This window comes from Sceloporus undulatus, chromosome 6 (assembly GCF_019175285.1).
Source record: "Sceloporus undulatus isolate JIND9_A2432 ecotype Alabama chromosome 6, SceUnd_v1.1, whole genome shotgun sequence".
NCBI lineage: Eukaryota > Metazoa > Chordata > Lepidosauria > Squamata > Phrynosomatidae > Sceloporus > Sceloporus undulatus.
Window position 1 is genome coordinate 141,275,309 of NC_056527.1, and position 18,205 is coordinate 141,293,513.

At 38.7% G+C, this 18,205-nt stretch overlaps 1 protein-coding gene across 2 annotated transcripts in view; it reads right to left on the reverse strand.

Annotated features, from left to right (window-relative positions):
- Positions 1–18,205, reverse strand: part of NFRKB (nuclear factor related to kappaB binding protein) — a 32,114-nt gene that overhangs the window by 12,795 nt on the left and 1,114 nt on the right. Inside the window, exons 2-16 of one of the 2 annotated variants that reach the window (XM_042475936.1) lie at positions 16,885–16,983; positions 15,955–16,110; positions 13,375–13,576; positions 12,168–12,295; positions 11,088–11,262; positions 9,512–9,613; positions 8,102–8,175; positions 6,721–6,805; positions 4,994–5,195; positions 4,212–4,320; positions 3,640–3,766; positions 2,983–3,048; positions 2,385–2,464; positions 2,252–2,298; positions 268–325 (exon numbers count right to left, since the gene is read on the reverse strand). In XM_042475936.1, the coding sequence (XP_042331870.1) occupies positions 268–325; positions 2,252–2,298; positions 2,385–2,464; positions 2,983–3,048; positions 3,640–3,766; positions 4,212–4,320; positions 4,994–5,195; positions 6,721–6,805; positions 8,102–8,175; positions 9,512–9,613; positions 11,088–11,262; positions 12,168–12,295; positions 13,375–13,576; positions 15,955–16,089 (1,590 nt within the window). In that variant the 5' untranslated portion in view covers positions 16,090–16,110; positions 16,885–16,983. Of the gene's footprint in view, positions 1–267; positions 329–2,251; positions 2,299–2,384; positions 2,465–2,982; positions 3,049–3,639; positions 3,767–4,211; positions 4,321–4,993; positions 5,196–6,720; positions 6,806–8,101; positions 8,176–9,511; positions 9,614–11,087; positions 11,263–12,167; positions 12,296–13,374; positions 13,577–15,954; positions 16,111–16,884; positions 16,984–18,205 lie in introns of both variants that reach the window. The other variant, XM_042475935.1, reaches the window with a different exon arrangement.

Sequence of the window (18,205 nt, forward strand, 5' to 3'; positions counted from 1 at the left end):
GATAACAATTAGTATTCAACACCTTAATACTCTTAAAGGTGTCAAATACTTTTACAGCGTTACCATAGAAGACTACCGTAATAGCATTAGTGCTCTGTAGCATTAAGATGTGAAATATTAACTGCCAATCACCTGCACACTATATGCATGTTACAACTGCCTAAATATTTCTATGCTCTTCTGCTGGATAATTTTTCCTAGCATAACCTCACTAAAACCCTATTAGGCCACCAACAATATTTGAGCGAGAAGGCATGCTATCTTTACCTGTTCCTGGAACACACGTTTCTCTTCCCCAGTGCTAGGCCGGACAACATAGTCAGTCCTTCTGAAACAAAGAACAGTGTGAGGCCTGAGGGAATACAACCTAGGTAATAGCTCAAAGAACTCCCTAAACATCATCAAAAGATGATTACACAAGTGGGAGGGATAACTATATTGAATTTTCACATATCTAATTATTGAGTCTTAAAACTGTCGTCCAAGTGGGAGACAATCCAGAAACCTGAAGTTCAGGTTCACAAGTTCACCTCTTGACTTTTTGTAATACGTCTAGCAATACTGCTAGAAAAATAAAAATCTACCTCTCTCAAAGTTAATTTTGCCCCCTTTCATACAAAGGGTCTAATCTGAGAAGCACAGTATACATCAGGGAATTGTATTCCTTGACAATAAACAAAAATAAAGCATTATTTTTCAAAGTACTGAAAAAACATTGCACCAATACGAGATCATTCTTGCATTCAATGCTGCAAGTCTTTTCTTTTTTTAACTGAGTGCAACTACCTCACACAGCAGCCGAAGTTTGGACATTAAGAACAAACCTGGCACTGAAATTACAGGGACTATGTCAATATAATTTGACCAGGTTCCCTCTGCCTCTGGTATAATCACTGCTAGCGAAGAATTTTAGACTCAAAAATAAAGTATAGTGATGACAGACAAAGGGCAGACTTCACCTCAGTCTCTTACAACTGTGTTGGCTCTGTTCGGCTAGTGACAAACTAGTGTACAGACTAGATCTGTACCAGTCAACGACAATGGCTCAAATATAAACAAGGCAACTCTACAAAGGCATGTTTGGGAATGTTTTTATAAACTTTCTTGGACCTTGAGATATCAGGGTTTCTCTGGATATTTGATATTTTGCATTTGAAAATGACAGAGAACTCATAAAGTAACAGATTGAATATAAGTATTCTTATTAAAATTATTTTTCAAATAGTCAGGTATGTTGGAAGTGAAAGAGGGAAGAAATTAATGCTGAGCATGAGAATTAGCAATGGACTGGGAAGTGGTCAATATACAAACTGAGCTCATGCTGAAATTCGTTTACTGCCTTTTTTTTTTTTTGGCTCACCCTTACAATCCCCTGCTTTAAACAATGTAAGGCCATCAAACTCTGATATACCAAGAACTGATATTACATATAATAGTTACAGCATAGGTATGATACAAATACTGTAAGTTGTGAACAAAGAGTACAGTGGGCCCTTCCCATCTGTGAAGCTTTGATTCCAAGCCTCCCTATGGATTGGAAAAACTGCAGAAGCTGAAGCTTATATTAGTCAATGGGTGGTGATGTGTGCAAGCTGACATTGGCTAATATGGGGTGAGGTGATCCACAAGAGTTTCAACCCACCAATATGGTAGACCCACTGTACTTTGCTTTAATGTGAAAATAAATTGCATGAAGAGAGCCAGCATAATAATACAGTGGTTTGAGAGTTAGACTAGGACACTGGGATACCAGGTTTTGAATTCCTGCTTGGCTATGGAAACCCACTGAGTTACCTTGAGCATTTCACATGCTCACAGTCTGAAGACAGAAATAGCAAACCCTCTTTGAACAAATCCTGTCAATAGGTTTGAATTAGGGTTGCCATAAGCAGGAAACAGCCTGAATGCACACAACAAAAATATGTGATTTATTCACATGAATATGCACATCTAATATAACATGTGTGCACAAAAAGTCGACATTAAAAATATTCAAAAATGGGTATAATCTTTTGTTGATAACTGGAAAAAAATATTCTTCAAACTATATATGTTCTTAATTTATGAAAAATTGCTTTCAACTAACACTAGTGGCTTTGAATTATTTTCCAAAGCAACATTTGCATGCAGTTCAACAGATGAATACTCTCTTCTTGCAGCGCACACAGTGCTGAGTGTTACTGGAGATGGACTCCAATACTTAGGAAATTTTCACCACAAGTTTTGGTGTCTGAACTAAATATATACTTACACTCGGGGAACAGGTATGGTGGCATCTGAGCTATCTTCATCATTGTCCTATAATGAGAAGTTTAATATCAACATAAATGAAGTGTTAACTGAAATATTGCCAGATTCATATAACTATAAACATTTTATTTCACCTTGAAAAAGACTTGGTCTTTTGTCTCCAACCACAGCTGGAACAATGCTGCCAGTTCCTTCTCATGCTCTTGAGCAGAGCCTAGAGAATTAGAAAGAAGAAAAGACATCATGGATTGTCACCTACAACTATTCTCTCTGTCACAGTAGTATACAAGATGTAGAATATGCAACCATCTAAGACATGTTCATAAGACCAAAAGAAATGAATCAATGGTCTCTGAATCCACAAACAGAATTAAGTATACCTTGCTCCTCTGGCATGACTCAGAAAAAAATGTGAAAAGATACAGAGAAAAAATTATTTAATGACCTTATATTAGAAGATGGGGTACTAGCTCTGTCACTTAAAGTGGAAAAAATGCAATGCCTGAAAATATGTATTTAAAAAAAACACTGAAACATGATGTTTTTATACAGGATTGAAAGCCAAGTACATATAATGGGAATATATGGCAACTCAGGAAATAATAGAGGTTACTAAAGGAGGTGCTCTACTGGCATTCAACATTTCATAACTTAATGGAAAGCTAAATGGCTCAAGGCATCAGCTAACAACATTTATTAACTTGAAGGCCAAAGGCAGAGAAATAATTTTACCTATCAGTTTCCACTGCTGAGGTTTTTCTTTAAATTCAACAAATGGAGAAGCTGTGGAAGGACCATCTGTAATGAAAACCAAAAATAATTTATATGCCCAAATACTACTGTAATAATATTAAACAGACTATAGAATTATATTAAAATTTAACGTATTTATAGTATGGGGCTGGATCTTCATTAATTAGGACTCTTCTGTAAGGTTCTGTACAAAAACAAAGTACATATTCAGATTATTTTACTTATTTTGTGTAACACTAAGTTGGAAACACAATTAGCTATGCTAGGTTGAAAATATGGGACTTGCAGTCTAGTATATAGGGGGTTATAGCTGCCTGCCCTTGTCTTAAATGAATGTGCTTAGAAGAGAGTAGGTCTGTCTATTAGAAAGGTAACTGTTCTGCAGAAAGTTATATTTTGTCACCAAGCGACCTATCCAAGAAGTGCAACAGCAAGTGATGGCTTTATACAAGCAAAGTATGCAATCTGATGCCAATAATAGTTGTTCACAAGCCACACTGGACAGATAATTTATTTAAATTCACAGCAAATTTCAAGAAAGCAAACATTCAGAAATGCTGGCAACAGTTTAAAGAAGGTACAAATTCTTATAGCAATAATTTTGGTTTTTCTACTGACTGAAGAAATAGGACTCACCTCTGCTGTCACCTGTGAGAAACTGCAGGGCAGGCAGAACAAGCTCTGACCAGCTGGGGGCAAAGGAGAACCAGCTGTTTAATGTGCTGGCAGGAGAAGACTGCCAATCCATAACTTTATCCTCAAGCTGAACAAAAGAAGATGATAGTTTGAATTTGTATCATTTGTAAATGCTGTCAATTGCATTATATGTAAAAAGACTTGCAGCCACACTACTGGGAATATAAATGTCTTGACATCTGACAGCTAAGCCAGGATTGCTTCTCAAGGAGATACATGTTATTCTGCTCTAACAGTTTCAGTTGTTCAGTTCAGTTAATGACTTGCAGGAACACTCACATTGGTGATCGTACTTATTATGAAAAACAATAAAACCCTACACAAAAAACTTACTGCATGAAAATGACAATTCTAGATGCTGTGTATGAAACAGGAAAAGGAAAGTAACTGCAAAATAAAATGCAGCAGGTCCTTCTAACAAACATAAATATACTGAAGTCTGGCCTCACAGTAGCCTAACTTTTAACCCTAGAAGAATGTACAGAAGAGATGCAAAAAAGGAGAACTCTTACCACTGAGAGACTAGCAGGCCCTTCTATAAGCAGAATCTCCAGAAGAAGTGAGAAAAAACTGGAGGAAATTTCATTTATTCCAAGACAGGGCTTGATATCTTCAAGAGGCCTTTGATAAAAGAAAAAAATATTTTAATCTAATCAAAAGACCCAGAATAAAAAGACAATGATTATGACTTAAATACATAGATAAGCACTGTTATTGGAAAGACACATGATGAGTATGGGCTGCATATCGATTGCCAATGGGGAATACGGTAAAATCCGTCTGACGGGTTAAATGTGTGCCTATCCCATTGGGTTAGGCGCATGCGATAATCTCCTAAGATTCCTAAAGAATGTATGATCTGAGAAAGTTACAAACATGTCTTTCCATAACTGTGCATAGTCTTAGGCACTAGCGCTTAGCTTATTTCAGGCACTCATATCTGTATTTCCTTGTCTGCAGACCATGTATGTATTCAGTCACAGTCTGCTGTTGTACTTTATGTGACAGTGTGTGCTTTGCCAGACTGTGTTTCCTTTTACATTATATCACAGCATTATTGTGCATGTCAACTATTTTACACCTAACAACTCCACTGCACACAATATACAATATACATGCATACCACATTATTCTTCACTAGGGAACATTGCTCCTGTCAGAGAAAAAAGCATTTTTATACTGAACCTGTCTTATTTGGATTAATCTACATCTAGCTAGAACTGACTGTAAGTATCATTCACATTATTGCTTGTAGGCCATGTACACAGTGCCATCGTTTCTGCAAGTGACTTACTCTTCTTTAACAGATGGGAGGGATGGTGAATCCCAAATGGGAGGAATAGGGGATGGATCTTGAGACATTGGAGGCATTCCTTCAGTGTTTCCCAGGGACTCAGAGAAGTCTTCTGCTTCTGATTTAACCACTTTTAGCTTTTTCTTCTTTTTCTCCTCCTTTTCCTTCACCTTCTTTTTGAGGACAGCCAGGTCAAACAAGACTTTTTTATTTGGAAAAAAGACAAACAATTTTGTGTTACAAATTAGTAAAATACCAAGTATTATATACAAAAGCAGTTAAAATATTCAGGCTTGCTTTGCCTGAAAAAAGTACAGGAGGGTAGACAGGACCCAAAGTAACAAAACCCATTGAAGTAAATTGTTTAATCCTGCCTATGCATATTTAATACAGGTACAGTAGCTGTAGTTTAGGAACAGGAGCAGTATAGTAGCTGTAATTTTGGAGCAGCTCACAAGTTCAGCTCCCTGCTTAGCCATGGACACTCTTGGAAAGACCTTGGGCAGGTCACATACAACCTCAGAAGGCAGCAATGGCAAACTTTCTCTGAACAAACTTGCCCAAAAAAACCCAACCTTGTGATAGGATTGCCATAAGTCAGATATGACTTCAAGGCACACAACACACAGGTCACATTAAGTTCCATGGTGTTTACATCCAAGGAAACATACACAGAACTGTTACTTTGATTTTATGTAGTGGGTATAATCCAGTAAGGGCACTCATGCGGCTGCAAGCAATGCCACAAACAACTGAGCTTTTTGTAACTGTTACAAGAGCTACATGACAAGTGACATTCTATTTCAAAAGCAGCCAGAAAATATGACCAAGGAACTTCTTGGCCATACTGGAACGCATACGGAAAAATCAACTGGACATATAGCTTTAAAACATATGTCTCCCCATTTCACCACCAATATATTTTAGAATCAATGTATCTGCTATCAGTGTCAGCCAAGGAATCTTTCTGTCTGATGCCAAACTCCTGTCACACACTCCAACAAGTCTTGCTGAAACATCAATTCCTGTCTTCACCCATTCCCTCCAACCCTCAAGTTGTTGCCTCAAGTCAACTGCTTCCCACTGCAGTATTGCAGGGCTGGATAGTTCTGCACATGCCACCAGGTAGCTATAATACTGTGGCTGTTACTACTTACAGGATGAAAGACTAAACGGCGCAGCAAATTGATATAATAAAACATAAGATTAAACTTGTCATTCTTAGAATTTAAGAAACACAAACCTAATTGCTAACCCAATTAGACTAAACCCACTTAATTACTTCTACCAGTGTTAATTTATCAAATTCTCATTGACTCAGTGGGTCTATTCTACTTGGGAGAAATAATCGAATTTTGGCCAGAGGATTTTAATTCCCAGATCCCATTTATGCATTTAAATATTTCAAACCTTATCCTATAACATTTGATATAATGAGAATCAAGCTTTTTTCCCCCTAAACAGTGATAAAACATAAAAGGCTCATAATTCACAAACTAGCATTCCAACCCAATGGATTTTGGTTGGAAAATGGGTGCTAAGAAACAGACTGAATTGTTAACATAGAAAGCACTATGCCATTATGGCCCATTTCCATTGTTTGACACTGTAAAGACTGCCACATTTTATTAGCTTATGGTTTCAGTTGTTTGGAAGTAAAAACTGATGTATGCATGAATTACTCCTTGCCAATTAAATAAAGATGTAATCATATACAAAACACTGACCCGCCAAGGATCCTTTCCTGCCAGCATTCACACGTGTCATGATGTCATTCAGAGTCAAGTCCCCTGTCATTAAATCAGGATGGTTCTGTATAGAAAAAACAAGCACTCAGTAAGGAGAAAAGCAAACAGACCAATAGCTTAACAGTGGAACTCAATTTGGGTTCTTGTTCTCAGATGCTTTCTTTGCACTACTCTGTGGAACGCTAATAGAGTGGTAACTACATTCTAAGCAAAAGTAAATATGCAGAAGCTGCAAAAGTAAATATGCAGAAGCTAACATTCATGAAGATTAGTTTTTCTGGGATTGTAATTCCTAAATTTCTCTAATTCCTTACTAGGGATGCATCTGATGAAGTGAACTTGAATCGCTGCAAGCTTATGTTGCAAGATATTTTTTCTCAGACTCAAAGATGCTACAGGATACCCTTGTATCTTTTTATGCTGAAACGGGTTAGCATGGCTATGTCTTTGAATACTACTCCTTACTAGAAGATAAATCTTCAAGTCCTCTAACAATCTGTTGTTGTTGTTGTTTTCAAATTTTTATTTTATTACAATTCAGGAATATCAACATATAAAAACGACTGTCAAACTGTTATTAATGATATGGATATGATAATGTAGAAAAAAGGTATTGAGGAAAGTTAAAAATGTAAATGAGGTCCTAATGTTAATCAGATCCTGGCACAGTTGAATCTTCATGTAGAATGTCTTTCCAGAATGCTTGATGTTGTGGTGGAAGTTGTGTCTGTCATGAACTGTTGTTGATGTATTCTATGAAAAGGAACCATTTTTCTTTGATAATGATAATTTTCAAGTATGGTCTTTTGAATTTCTTAATTGTCTGTGAGTTTCTTCAACAGCCATATGTCTCAGATTTTCCTCCACCATTTTTCTATTAAAAGTTCACTTGTTTTCCAGTTCTTAGCAATTTCCAATCTGGCTATTCCTATGTACAATCTGATCAAATCTTTGTGTTTCAGCATTTTGTATTCCACAAGGAACAGTGAGAGAAATAGTAGTCCTGGGCAAAAATTCAAGCTTTGTTTTCTTATCTTGGAAATGATGTCTACTATATCAGACCAAAACCTATTTATTTGGGGGCATTCTAACTACGTATGTATATAGGGCCCCTTACTGATGCACCCTCTTCAGCACTTGGGCGAAGTTGTAATCTTGAGGTTGTTCCTTGTCACAAATTTAAGCTACAAGCTTTACCACACTTACTTGGAATAAGTGGAGTAAACTCCATTCAACACAGTGGGACTAACTACTAAATAAATATAGACAGTATTAAATGACTAGTTGGAGAGGACTTGTTTCACCAGTTCCTTTGATACTAAAAGTGTACTGAAGTGCAAATGCATCATGGCTAACTTACAGGCTGCCGCTTGCGCTTTTCGTGGTGTTTCTTCAGCATCAGCTTCAGAACATTCTCATCAAAATCCATTTTTGCTGGGATTAAGGAAGATAAACAGTATTAAAATTTTGTGAGTCTGTTCATAGAACTTAACTCACTTTAAAACTCAAAGATACAGCTGTGTAATCTGTAGAATCAATATGTAGAGAGATCTTGTAGCACCTTTGAGACTAACTGAAAGAAAGTAGTTGGCAGCATGAGCTTTAGTAGACTTCAGTCTACTTCCTCAGATGCTTTTGGTGGAGCAAAAGCATCTGAGGAAGTAGACTGAAGTCTACTAAAGCTCATGCTGCCAACTTCTTTCTTTCAGTTAGTCTCAAAGGTGTTACAAGATCTCTCTACATACTCACTTTAAAACTAAACAGCTTCTTTTGATAAGACTGAAGTCTAGTCAATTATGCAACCTACTAATAAGGAGAGAAGGGCTGCATCCGCACTGCAGAAATCCAGTTTGACACAACTTTAACTGCCATTGGTCCATACTATGGAATTCTGGGAATTGTCATTTTGTTTAACCTTCTTCGTCAGAGAGCTGTGCTGTCACAACAAACTACAGTTCTCAAAATACCATAGTATTGCGCCATGGCAGTTAAAGTGGTGACAAACTGCATTATTTCTACAGGGTAGATGCAGCCTTAGAGACTGTCTTTGCATGGTCACTAGACAAATACATTTATTTTTTGTTTATATTCTGATCAGCAACAGATATAACACATTATATGAATTTTTGGCCTGTTACAGACTGCCAAAATAAAGCTGCTTCGGGTCTCTTTGGAGGTATGCTGTTTAAATGATGCATGCATCCTAAGAATCCGGAAGCTGCACCAAAGCTGCACTCCAGTGCTTAGGCGCGACCTCCGGACTCTTAGGACCCATGCATCATTTAAATAGCATACCTGCAAAGAGACCCGAAGCAGCTTTATTTTGGCAGTCTGTAACAGGCCTTTCTTTTCAACAATCCAGGTAATAGATTTATTTAGGTACTAATACATTCACAATGTGGCTTTTATTATTAGACTGGTACAAATACAATTAGATATATTTAAACTAGATTGCTATATAAAATGAAGTCAGTTTAGTTAGTGGCAGAAGTACTGTGGATTATTTATTTTAAAAAACTTGACATTTCTAGCATAATAGCTCAATAAGCATTTTGCATTGTTTGTGGGGACAGTTGTGTATGAAAATAGATACTGAAGGCAAATATGCTTTTTAGACATGAATCAACAGTTTACTTAATCACAGACTGGCCTTTGACAAAACTAGAAGGAATAAATCTAGGAACATTTAAGTCAAGAAAAAAAAGCACTAGTAACATCTAATTTACAAATCTTTCAGAATCAGTCAGAATATGGTATCACTTGATCTTACCTGCAGTTTTCATATCCTGAGTTGATAATGTTGGTATTACCCTGAGTGGAACAGCAGGACTTGGGCAATGAGCAGGAGAATTTGGGATCCAGGAACTAAGATCTGAAATGTAAAATAAGAAGCTTTCTACAGGGACAGCAAACAAACCCAAACATTAGTTCATTTTCCTAGGAAATAGTGGCATATCATACATCCAAACTGCTTTTGTTTTTTGGTTTGTTTTTGTCACTCTGTGCAGCACCTAAAAGATTTTGTCTTTAAAAAAAACACTAACCTTCAGAGTTGTAGCAGTTGTCTATCCCTGATTTAAGAAGACATTATCTTTCACAGAAAGGTCATATTGTACAGAAATGGATGAAAGCATTATATACAAAAAGGGCCAACATGGAATAGCAGTTGAGCGTTGAATTATGGCTCTGGAGACCAGCATTTGATTCCCCGCTCAGCCATAGAAACCCAATGGGTGACCCAGAAAAGACCATGACAGGTTCGCCTTAGCATCACCATAATTTAGAAATGACTTGAAGGCATGCAACTATCTATATACAAGCTACACAGACAAACAATTGGAAGGAAAACACTGCTTTGTTTAGGATAGTATTCAGTTATCCCTACACTAGCAAATACACTTCAATTTAGGTGCTGTACCCCAGATTTTGGTAAGAGCTAAGGTTACACTACCATCTGGTGTAACAAAGGCCCCATACAGACAGGCCAAAATAAAGCTGCTTCAGGAGGTCACTTTGAAGGTATGCTGTTTACATGATGCATGTGTCCTAATAGTCCAGAAGCTGCACCAAAGCTGCACTCTAGTCCTTAGGACTGGATTGTGGCTTTGGCACGGCTCCTGGACTCCTAGGACGCATGCATCATTTAAACAGCATATCTCCAAAGTGACCTGAAGCAGCTTTATTTTGGCCTGTCTGTATGGGGCCAATGAAACATCTGATTTTGAGCCATTATTCTTAGACAGACACATGATGGGTTGCCACACCGATATTTTCCTTGTATAAATCATCACTTATGTCCGTTTTCAGGGTCTTTGGCAGAACAGGTTTTCATGTGATTCTATAATAGCAAAGGATTTCTGTGAAGCCCTGTTAAGGAATGGCCTCTCTGATCGGTGCCAATGTTGGTTTATTTTAGGCACCAATGGAACTTTATTAAAACCTTCAGGTCCTACTCTTATCACTACTGTCTTAAAAATTTGTTTAATATGCTGTCATCTTATTCAATACAGTTGGCCCTTCCCTTACATAGGGGATCCGCTCTTGACCCCGCCGCGTAAACTCAAACCCCATTAGAAACAATGGGGCTTGTTTCCGTGGTGTGCACTCGGTACGCCACAGGCGTGCGCCCCATTATTTCTTCTGGGGTGTGGGAGAAGCCTTTCTGGCGCGGCCTCCAGCGTATGCTGGAAGCTGCGTGTAGTGCACCCGTGTATAATGTGGGCACACTGTATTTTAAAATATGTAATTATTTTAGATTGTCTGTATTCTATTGTATGCTACTCTCAGATTTCACAAGAGAACGAGACAGAAATATTGTAATATATATCCAAAATACATGCTATTACCTTCTTCATCAGAGGATAAAGTAGTATCTCCACATTCCTCTTTTACCTCCTTGAGGATTTTTAGGTACCGCTGATGTGTTCGTCTGTCTCGTTCTTCAGCAGCACAAGCAGCCGCTGAGTATTTCCTCTTCACAGAAAGACTGGGGCCACCTTTCCTAGCCAGCTCTAACAGTTGCTGAAAGAGACACATGCACAGCTTAACATGCTGTATGCTATTCAAACACCTGTGAGTTATTTTTTTAAAAGCTACGGATCGAGTTTCAAACTAATACAAAGTAATCTTATCATATAAGCTATACTAAGAGCTAAGCCAGTAGGATGATGTACAGTTTTGTAATGATACACAAATCCAGAGAGTTTCCATTTTTCAGGAACCAGGATTGAAGCTTTAAGAGCCTGTGGAACTTTATTCAAGCATTGGTCCCATAAAGACATCATCAGAGCAAACATGAGGGATGGAATCCAAGAAGTGACCATTAACATTTTGACATTCCCAACATTCTGTTGTTGTTGTTTTAAAGTTTGGAATAACAGACTACAAGCTGCTTTTGTGAGTCAACTCAAGCAACAGCAACGAGGAAGACATCCGATTGCAAATCTGTTGCCCTAGCAAATGATACTGGGCTAGATGACATGAAAATCTAAAACAATAAAAGGCAAAATAAATTTTCAGATACAGTGGTACCCCGGGATACGAATGCGCCGCGTTACGAAATTTCCGGGTTACGAAGGTTATTTCGGGTTACGAAAAAATTTTTGGTGCTTTTCGGCGCTTTTTCGCACCAAATCGCGGCTTTCGCTATTAGCGCCTATGGGGCTTCGGCTTACGAATGCTTTTCAGGTTACGAATGGCGCCGCGGAACGAATTAATTTCGTAACCCGGGGGAGCCCTGTACATACGTGTGTATCAATAAAGGTACTTGTGCTTACAAATCCCTTAAGTCTGTAGAATTAATTTAATAGTTGTTTAGATCCCAGCTTGTACTAGGTAACCGAGAAACCAGGACATTTCTCCTAGTTCGAACAATAAATGCTGTTCTCATAGATCTATATTTCGTTTTAGTTTCTTCAAATACTTACATTCCGGGAGGCTAAAATTTGTTTCAGCAACCGGTAAAAGTACTGCTGCTGGGAACTGAGGTAGCGCTTGTACTGAGATTTGAAGCAAAGCTGTCGATATTTTACTACTTCAGGATTGAAGTGTCCATCTGTAATAAGAATGTCACTGCTGTTATTAATACTTTCCATTCTATTGTCTAAAAGCTATTTATCTCCCACTAAACACCATTGCAAAGGCATCTGGAAATCAACACTCAAGAGAAATAAAGCACTGCACTCTCCCCTAGCTATAAAACAGTCACATCATGCAGATTAGAAAGACACAATTTGCAAAGTATGAAGAAACAGAAGACTATTTAGCTGTTTCGTAGCCAGACTACGACTCTATAAAAAGAGCAGAGCGGGGCAATGTATGGCAAAATCAGTGGCCAATCTCTTTTAGAGGTCTAGCTCATTATGCTTTTCGAGGCCAAGTACATTTCAATAAACACAAGGAAAGAAGTATATGACAATATTTCCTTCACATATATTTACCATAATTTCTCAACCTCTTGAAATTTAAGGACACGTCAGTGTCTGAGTGGTAGATATTATCTGAAGGTTTTGGGTTGTTGTTTTGTTTTGTTTTGCATGCTGGAAAACTTATACACGTTTAGCACTAAGATAGATAGATATGCATGCAAGCTCATCTTAAGACTCATGTAAAAGATGACTTTCATTTTCAGTACCTCCATCGTATCACTCACCACTTACTAATGAAACTCTGACCCCAAATTTATTAGTTTGTTGAGCTGGATCCAAACTTAGGTTCAACACACACTGCAGAAATAATCTAATTTGAGGCTGTCCTGGGTCAGTGCTAGGGAATCCTGGGAATTGTAGTTTATTATGGCACCAGAGCTCTCTGATAGAGAAGGCTAAATGTTTCACAAAACTACAGTTCCCAGTATTCCCTAGCATTGACCCAGGACAGTTAAAGCAGTCTCAAACTGGATGATTTCTGCAGTGTGTTTTGGACCTTAGTCGTCTTTAAAGTAGATTCACTAGATTCAAAGGACAGGTGTTGTCATATTTAAAATGATTTCAGTCCAGATTCAACCCGCTATATCTATACAGGTGTCCCAAGTAGTCCATAAATAAATACAGCATTAAAATTGAACAGAAAACACATTACTCACAGGAACGAAAACTTAAATTTAAACTTAAGACACGTAAAGCTGCCACTCACCTCGGAACAGCTTCTGGGCAATGTGTAGGGGATTTCCAAACCGGAAGTTTTCTCCATTAAACAGAGACAAAATGAGATTATTCTGGTGTTCTGTGTTGTTTTCTGGGAAATGAGGCAAAAACTTTTTCAAATGTTCTCGTTGTGAATCCATCAGAACATCCTGCCATGTTGAAAGACTTACAACTTCAAAAAAGATTTCAGGCTACATAAGAAAGAAGAGAATAAAGAAGAATGATATACGACCCCTTTAAAAATGATCAAATATTCTGCTTGTAACAAATGCAACAGCAGGAGAGTATTAACTGGTTGACTTTCTACTTTATCAAATTTAGAATAGACTCACTGAAATTAATGGGATGCAACTTTAAATCAATCTACTACAAGCTTCATTCAGCCTGGAACCAAACCAATATTAGTTAAGTGGTGAGAAAGGCACAGATTAGATCACTCTGCTGAGAAGCAATATATTTAACTAGTGATATAAACAAGAAAACAAGCCTTCTGTGAAGGCTTTGCACAAGTATGGTGATAGCCACTGCTCAAAGACAAAGTGCTGCACTAAGTGGATTGCTGGTCTAATTTAACACAAGCTATTCATACAGTCAGTTTCATCAAAGTTTCAGAGTCTTTCCTGGTCTCGGTTTTGCTGCAAGAAAGGAGATTCTCCACCTTCTGTTACCTACTATGTAATCTATTTGAATTTTGTCTTGACCATCTGGCGATGCCCATGTGTACAATCTCCTCTTCGGTTGTATGAAAAAGGTATTTTCGATGAATAGTTTTGGCTTTGCATAACTCTATCAACCGCTCTCCGAGTATTTGTTGGCGGTCTCCCATGTAAGTACTACCAGAGCTCAACTTGCTTAGCTTCCAATATCAGACAGGATATAGTGCCTTTATGGTATCTGTTACACTATTAATGCCACCCCGTTTCTTCTTAAGTTGGCATTTCCAGAGTAAAACACTATGTAATTATTGGATTGAAAATATCCCATTCCCATTCACTTCAGTTTGCTTAAACTAAATACAGGCATGTTTATAGGTTTCATTTCTTGTTCTATATTATATTTAGAATAACAGCTTCCCCTGTTTCCTGCTTCTCACATTCCATGCTCCTGTTATAAGCACTGTGCAGCTTTAGAGTTCCCTCTCAGATGTGGGCACTTCAGCAGCTAAAGTACAGTTGTGTCATTAAACATACTGCTATTCATACTTCTCCTCTGCTCTGCCCTACGTGGAAAGACTTAGGGAGCTGGCGATGCAAGCTCCAGGAAAAGAGATTCCACCTCAACATTAGGAGGAACTTCCTGACAGTAAGGGCTGTTCAACAGTGGAACACACTCCTTCCTTGAAGATTTTGGTGGCGTCTCCTTCCTTAGAGGTCTTTAAACAGATGCTGGATGGCCATCTGTCAGGGATGCTTTGACTGAGAGTTCCTACATGGCACAATGGGGTTGGACTGGATGGCCCTTTGGTTTCTTCCAACTCTATGATTCTATACCCCAGTTGCTGTTTGAGTGCCTTCCAACCTGGAGGCCATGCCTTCTGACACAATCTCTTGCTTAATTTGGATTGTTACATCAGAGGGTTTTCGCATACAAGGCATTCATGAATGGTTTACCACTGCCTCCTCCTCAGCAGTACTAAAAAGAACCAGCTAAAGTGCCACTGCCGTTGTCTGAGAGATCCTCTGCCAGTGTCATCTCCATTACTACTACAACCCAGTAACTTCTCTTCAGTGTGTTAAGGTATTTGGTCATTTAGTCTGGCTTCTCAACAAAAGCCTGTTTGACCTTTCCTGCAGCAGTGATACCATCAGCATAGCCGCTTTCCTCTCAACAGCATTCAATCTCACCCCCACAGAACATTAGTACTATGAAGAAGCTATATGAAGCAATGGAGATGGACACTCTTACTGCCCTTATGGAAGAACACAGTAAGAGGAAAAAGTAGAAAAGGAATGGCTTGGTGTTAAACTGTTCAGAGAGACAAGGTATTCAAAGAATGATTAAGAACTTATTTGACAGTCTTTTGTTTGCTTGTTCTTCTTTATAGGAAGAATGCCATTACAGGTGGGATATTTATTTAAGATTAAGTTGCGTCATTTTGACTAACAATTCTTTCAAAGCTGTTACTTGCTGATCTTATGTATGGTTATCTTCAATACTGTAACAATGGATCTAAATGAATTAAGTCTGAAAGAGAAGATTAGAACTATCTAAACATTGGATAAAATCAGGAAACTAAATTCGCAGGAGATTAAGAGGATAAGGTTTTTTATTCAGGAAGTTATATTAGCTTAATGAAATCAAATACATAGCATGATAATAATACATAATACATAGCATGATAATGGAGGCATAACATAACATAATAATTTGAAGGGCAATCCCCAGCACTTCCCTGGCAGAAGAACAACGGTCAATATCAAATTACATATGTTAAAATAACATGACATGGCCTAATAATCAAGCATAACGTAACATCATAAGCAATAAAACAACCCCCAACTCTCCCCTCTTCACATTGTTGTTTTAACTGATCTGTGGAGAAATAAAGGAATTACTATTTTGTACTTACGTCCTCCAGGAGATCCTCTGGCAGACTAATGCGTATGGATCCCAGCATGCAATCCTCCATAATTTGAGAGCCATTGCCTTCTCCAGAAGGCCCCAACTCCAATGGGTCAGTGAGCATATGATCCAGGGAATCCATTGTTCACAGCCCAATGACACCCTTCAACAAGAAGAGAGGCACTGTCACAAAATGTGTTCATCTGGACCTCGTCAACTAAGGTATCTGTTAGTCAGCATTATTACAAACCGACCCAGTTGACACATCTTTGAAACTGGATTGACAGTGTATTTATTGGGAAGCGGGAGGCTCCTATTGCCTTGAGGAAGAGGGGGGACATGGCTCTAGTTTAACATGTGATACATTTAAAAGTGTGTTAGCAATGTATGTCCCACTGGTCTATATTATACTCAGTTCTCAGCTCCTTCGTCTCCGCTGAGCCCCAAGTTCTTGCTGTATTTACATTATTCTGCTGGAGAGAAGCAAAATGAAAAGTATACATTGAATCCTGTTGTATTCCTCATTGGGGTTTACAGTATTTGTCTCTGTTTCGCTCACTGAAAGTCTAGTTTCAGTCACTTCAAGATAACTTTTTTGTCTAGTTTCAGTCACTTCAAGATAGCATTTGTACAAGCATATTTCAGGGCCGAGATAAAGAAAGATACGAAGAACGCGTTCTATGCACATGGAACAGATTCAGCGTTGCAACAGCAGCATTTAAGTAGAACAAGTATATTTCTGTTTGATGGAAAGAAGTACATGTATTTGAAAACAATAATTGCATCAGTTATGATAATGACAGAAGATGACATCTCATATCTTGGAACCGGCGTTATTTACACTGAGTATTAGAACCATCAGTTAAAATAAGAGCCTTTAGGGCTGAAGGACAGGGTATAAATACTGTAAATAAATAAATAATAAACAAATATTTACCTTGTATCTGAAGAGCACACAGCTTCTCCTGCTAGGGACCATGGACATCAGTCAAAGACGGCGGAAACAGACACGTAGCTGCCATGGGAAACGTCGATCCTAAGGAAAAGATGTAGTTGTAGTGACTAGGATTCACTTTTGAAACACTGTACACTTGTTCCTCCTAGGTTCAGGGGCACAAGACCCCTGTGAATGTAACAAAGGCACCATGTTGTTACCTGAGAGGACACCTCTCTAGGAATAGTCTCTAGGTCCAACAGACACTGACCCAAATACCTAGCAGAGCATTCTCTCTAGGAACTGCTAGGCATTTCGGTGCAACGTTTAGTTGAAGTTGAGCATAGAGTTGCGCTGGAGGCGTTACAAATGCCTAGCACAATATCCTCTCTAGGAATGGTCTCTAGGTCCTCCAGGGCAACTCTGTAGAATCATAGAATCATAGAGTTGGAAGAGACCACAAGGGCCATCCAGTCCAACCCCATTCTGCTATGCAGGAAATCCAAATCAAAGCATCCCCGACAGATGGCCATCCAGCCTCCATTTGAAGACCTCCAAGGAGGGAGACTCCACTACACTCCGAGGAAGTGTGTTACACTGTGGAACAGCCCTTACTGTCAGGAACTTCCTCCTAATGTTGAGCTGGAATCTCTTTTCCTGCAGTTTGCATCCATTGCTCCGGGTCCTAGTCTCTGGAGCAGCAGAAAACAAGCTTTTTCCCTCCTCAATATGACATCCCTTCAAATATTTAAACAGAGCTATCATATCACCTCTTAACCTTCTCCTCTCCAGGCTAAACATCCCCAGCTCCCTGAGTCGTTCCTCATAGGGCTTGGTTTCCAGACCCTTCACCATTTTAGTCGCCCTCCTTTGGACACGCTCCAGTTTCTCAATGTCCTTTTTGAATTGTGGCGCCCAGAACTGGACACAATATTCCAGGTGAGTCCTGACCAGAGCAGAATATAGTGGCACTATTATTTCCTTTGATCTAGGCACTATACTTCTATTGATGCAGCCTAAGATCGCATTGGCCTTTTTAGCTGCTGCATCACACTGTTGACTCATGTTCAACTTGTGGTCTATTTGGACTCCTACATCCCTTTCACCTGTAGTTTTGTTCAGCCAGGTGTCTCCCATCCTATATCTGTGCATTTCATTTTTTCGCCCTAAGTGCAATACCTTACATTTCTCCGTGTTGAATTTCATTTTGTTAGCTGTGGCCAACATCTGACAGACACTGACCATAGGATTGCACTGGAGGAGCTGCAAAGAAGGTTTGCTGAACCTTCCCCTTCCTTCCTTCCCCATTGCCATCCCCTTCTCC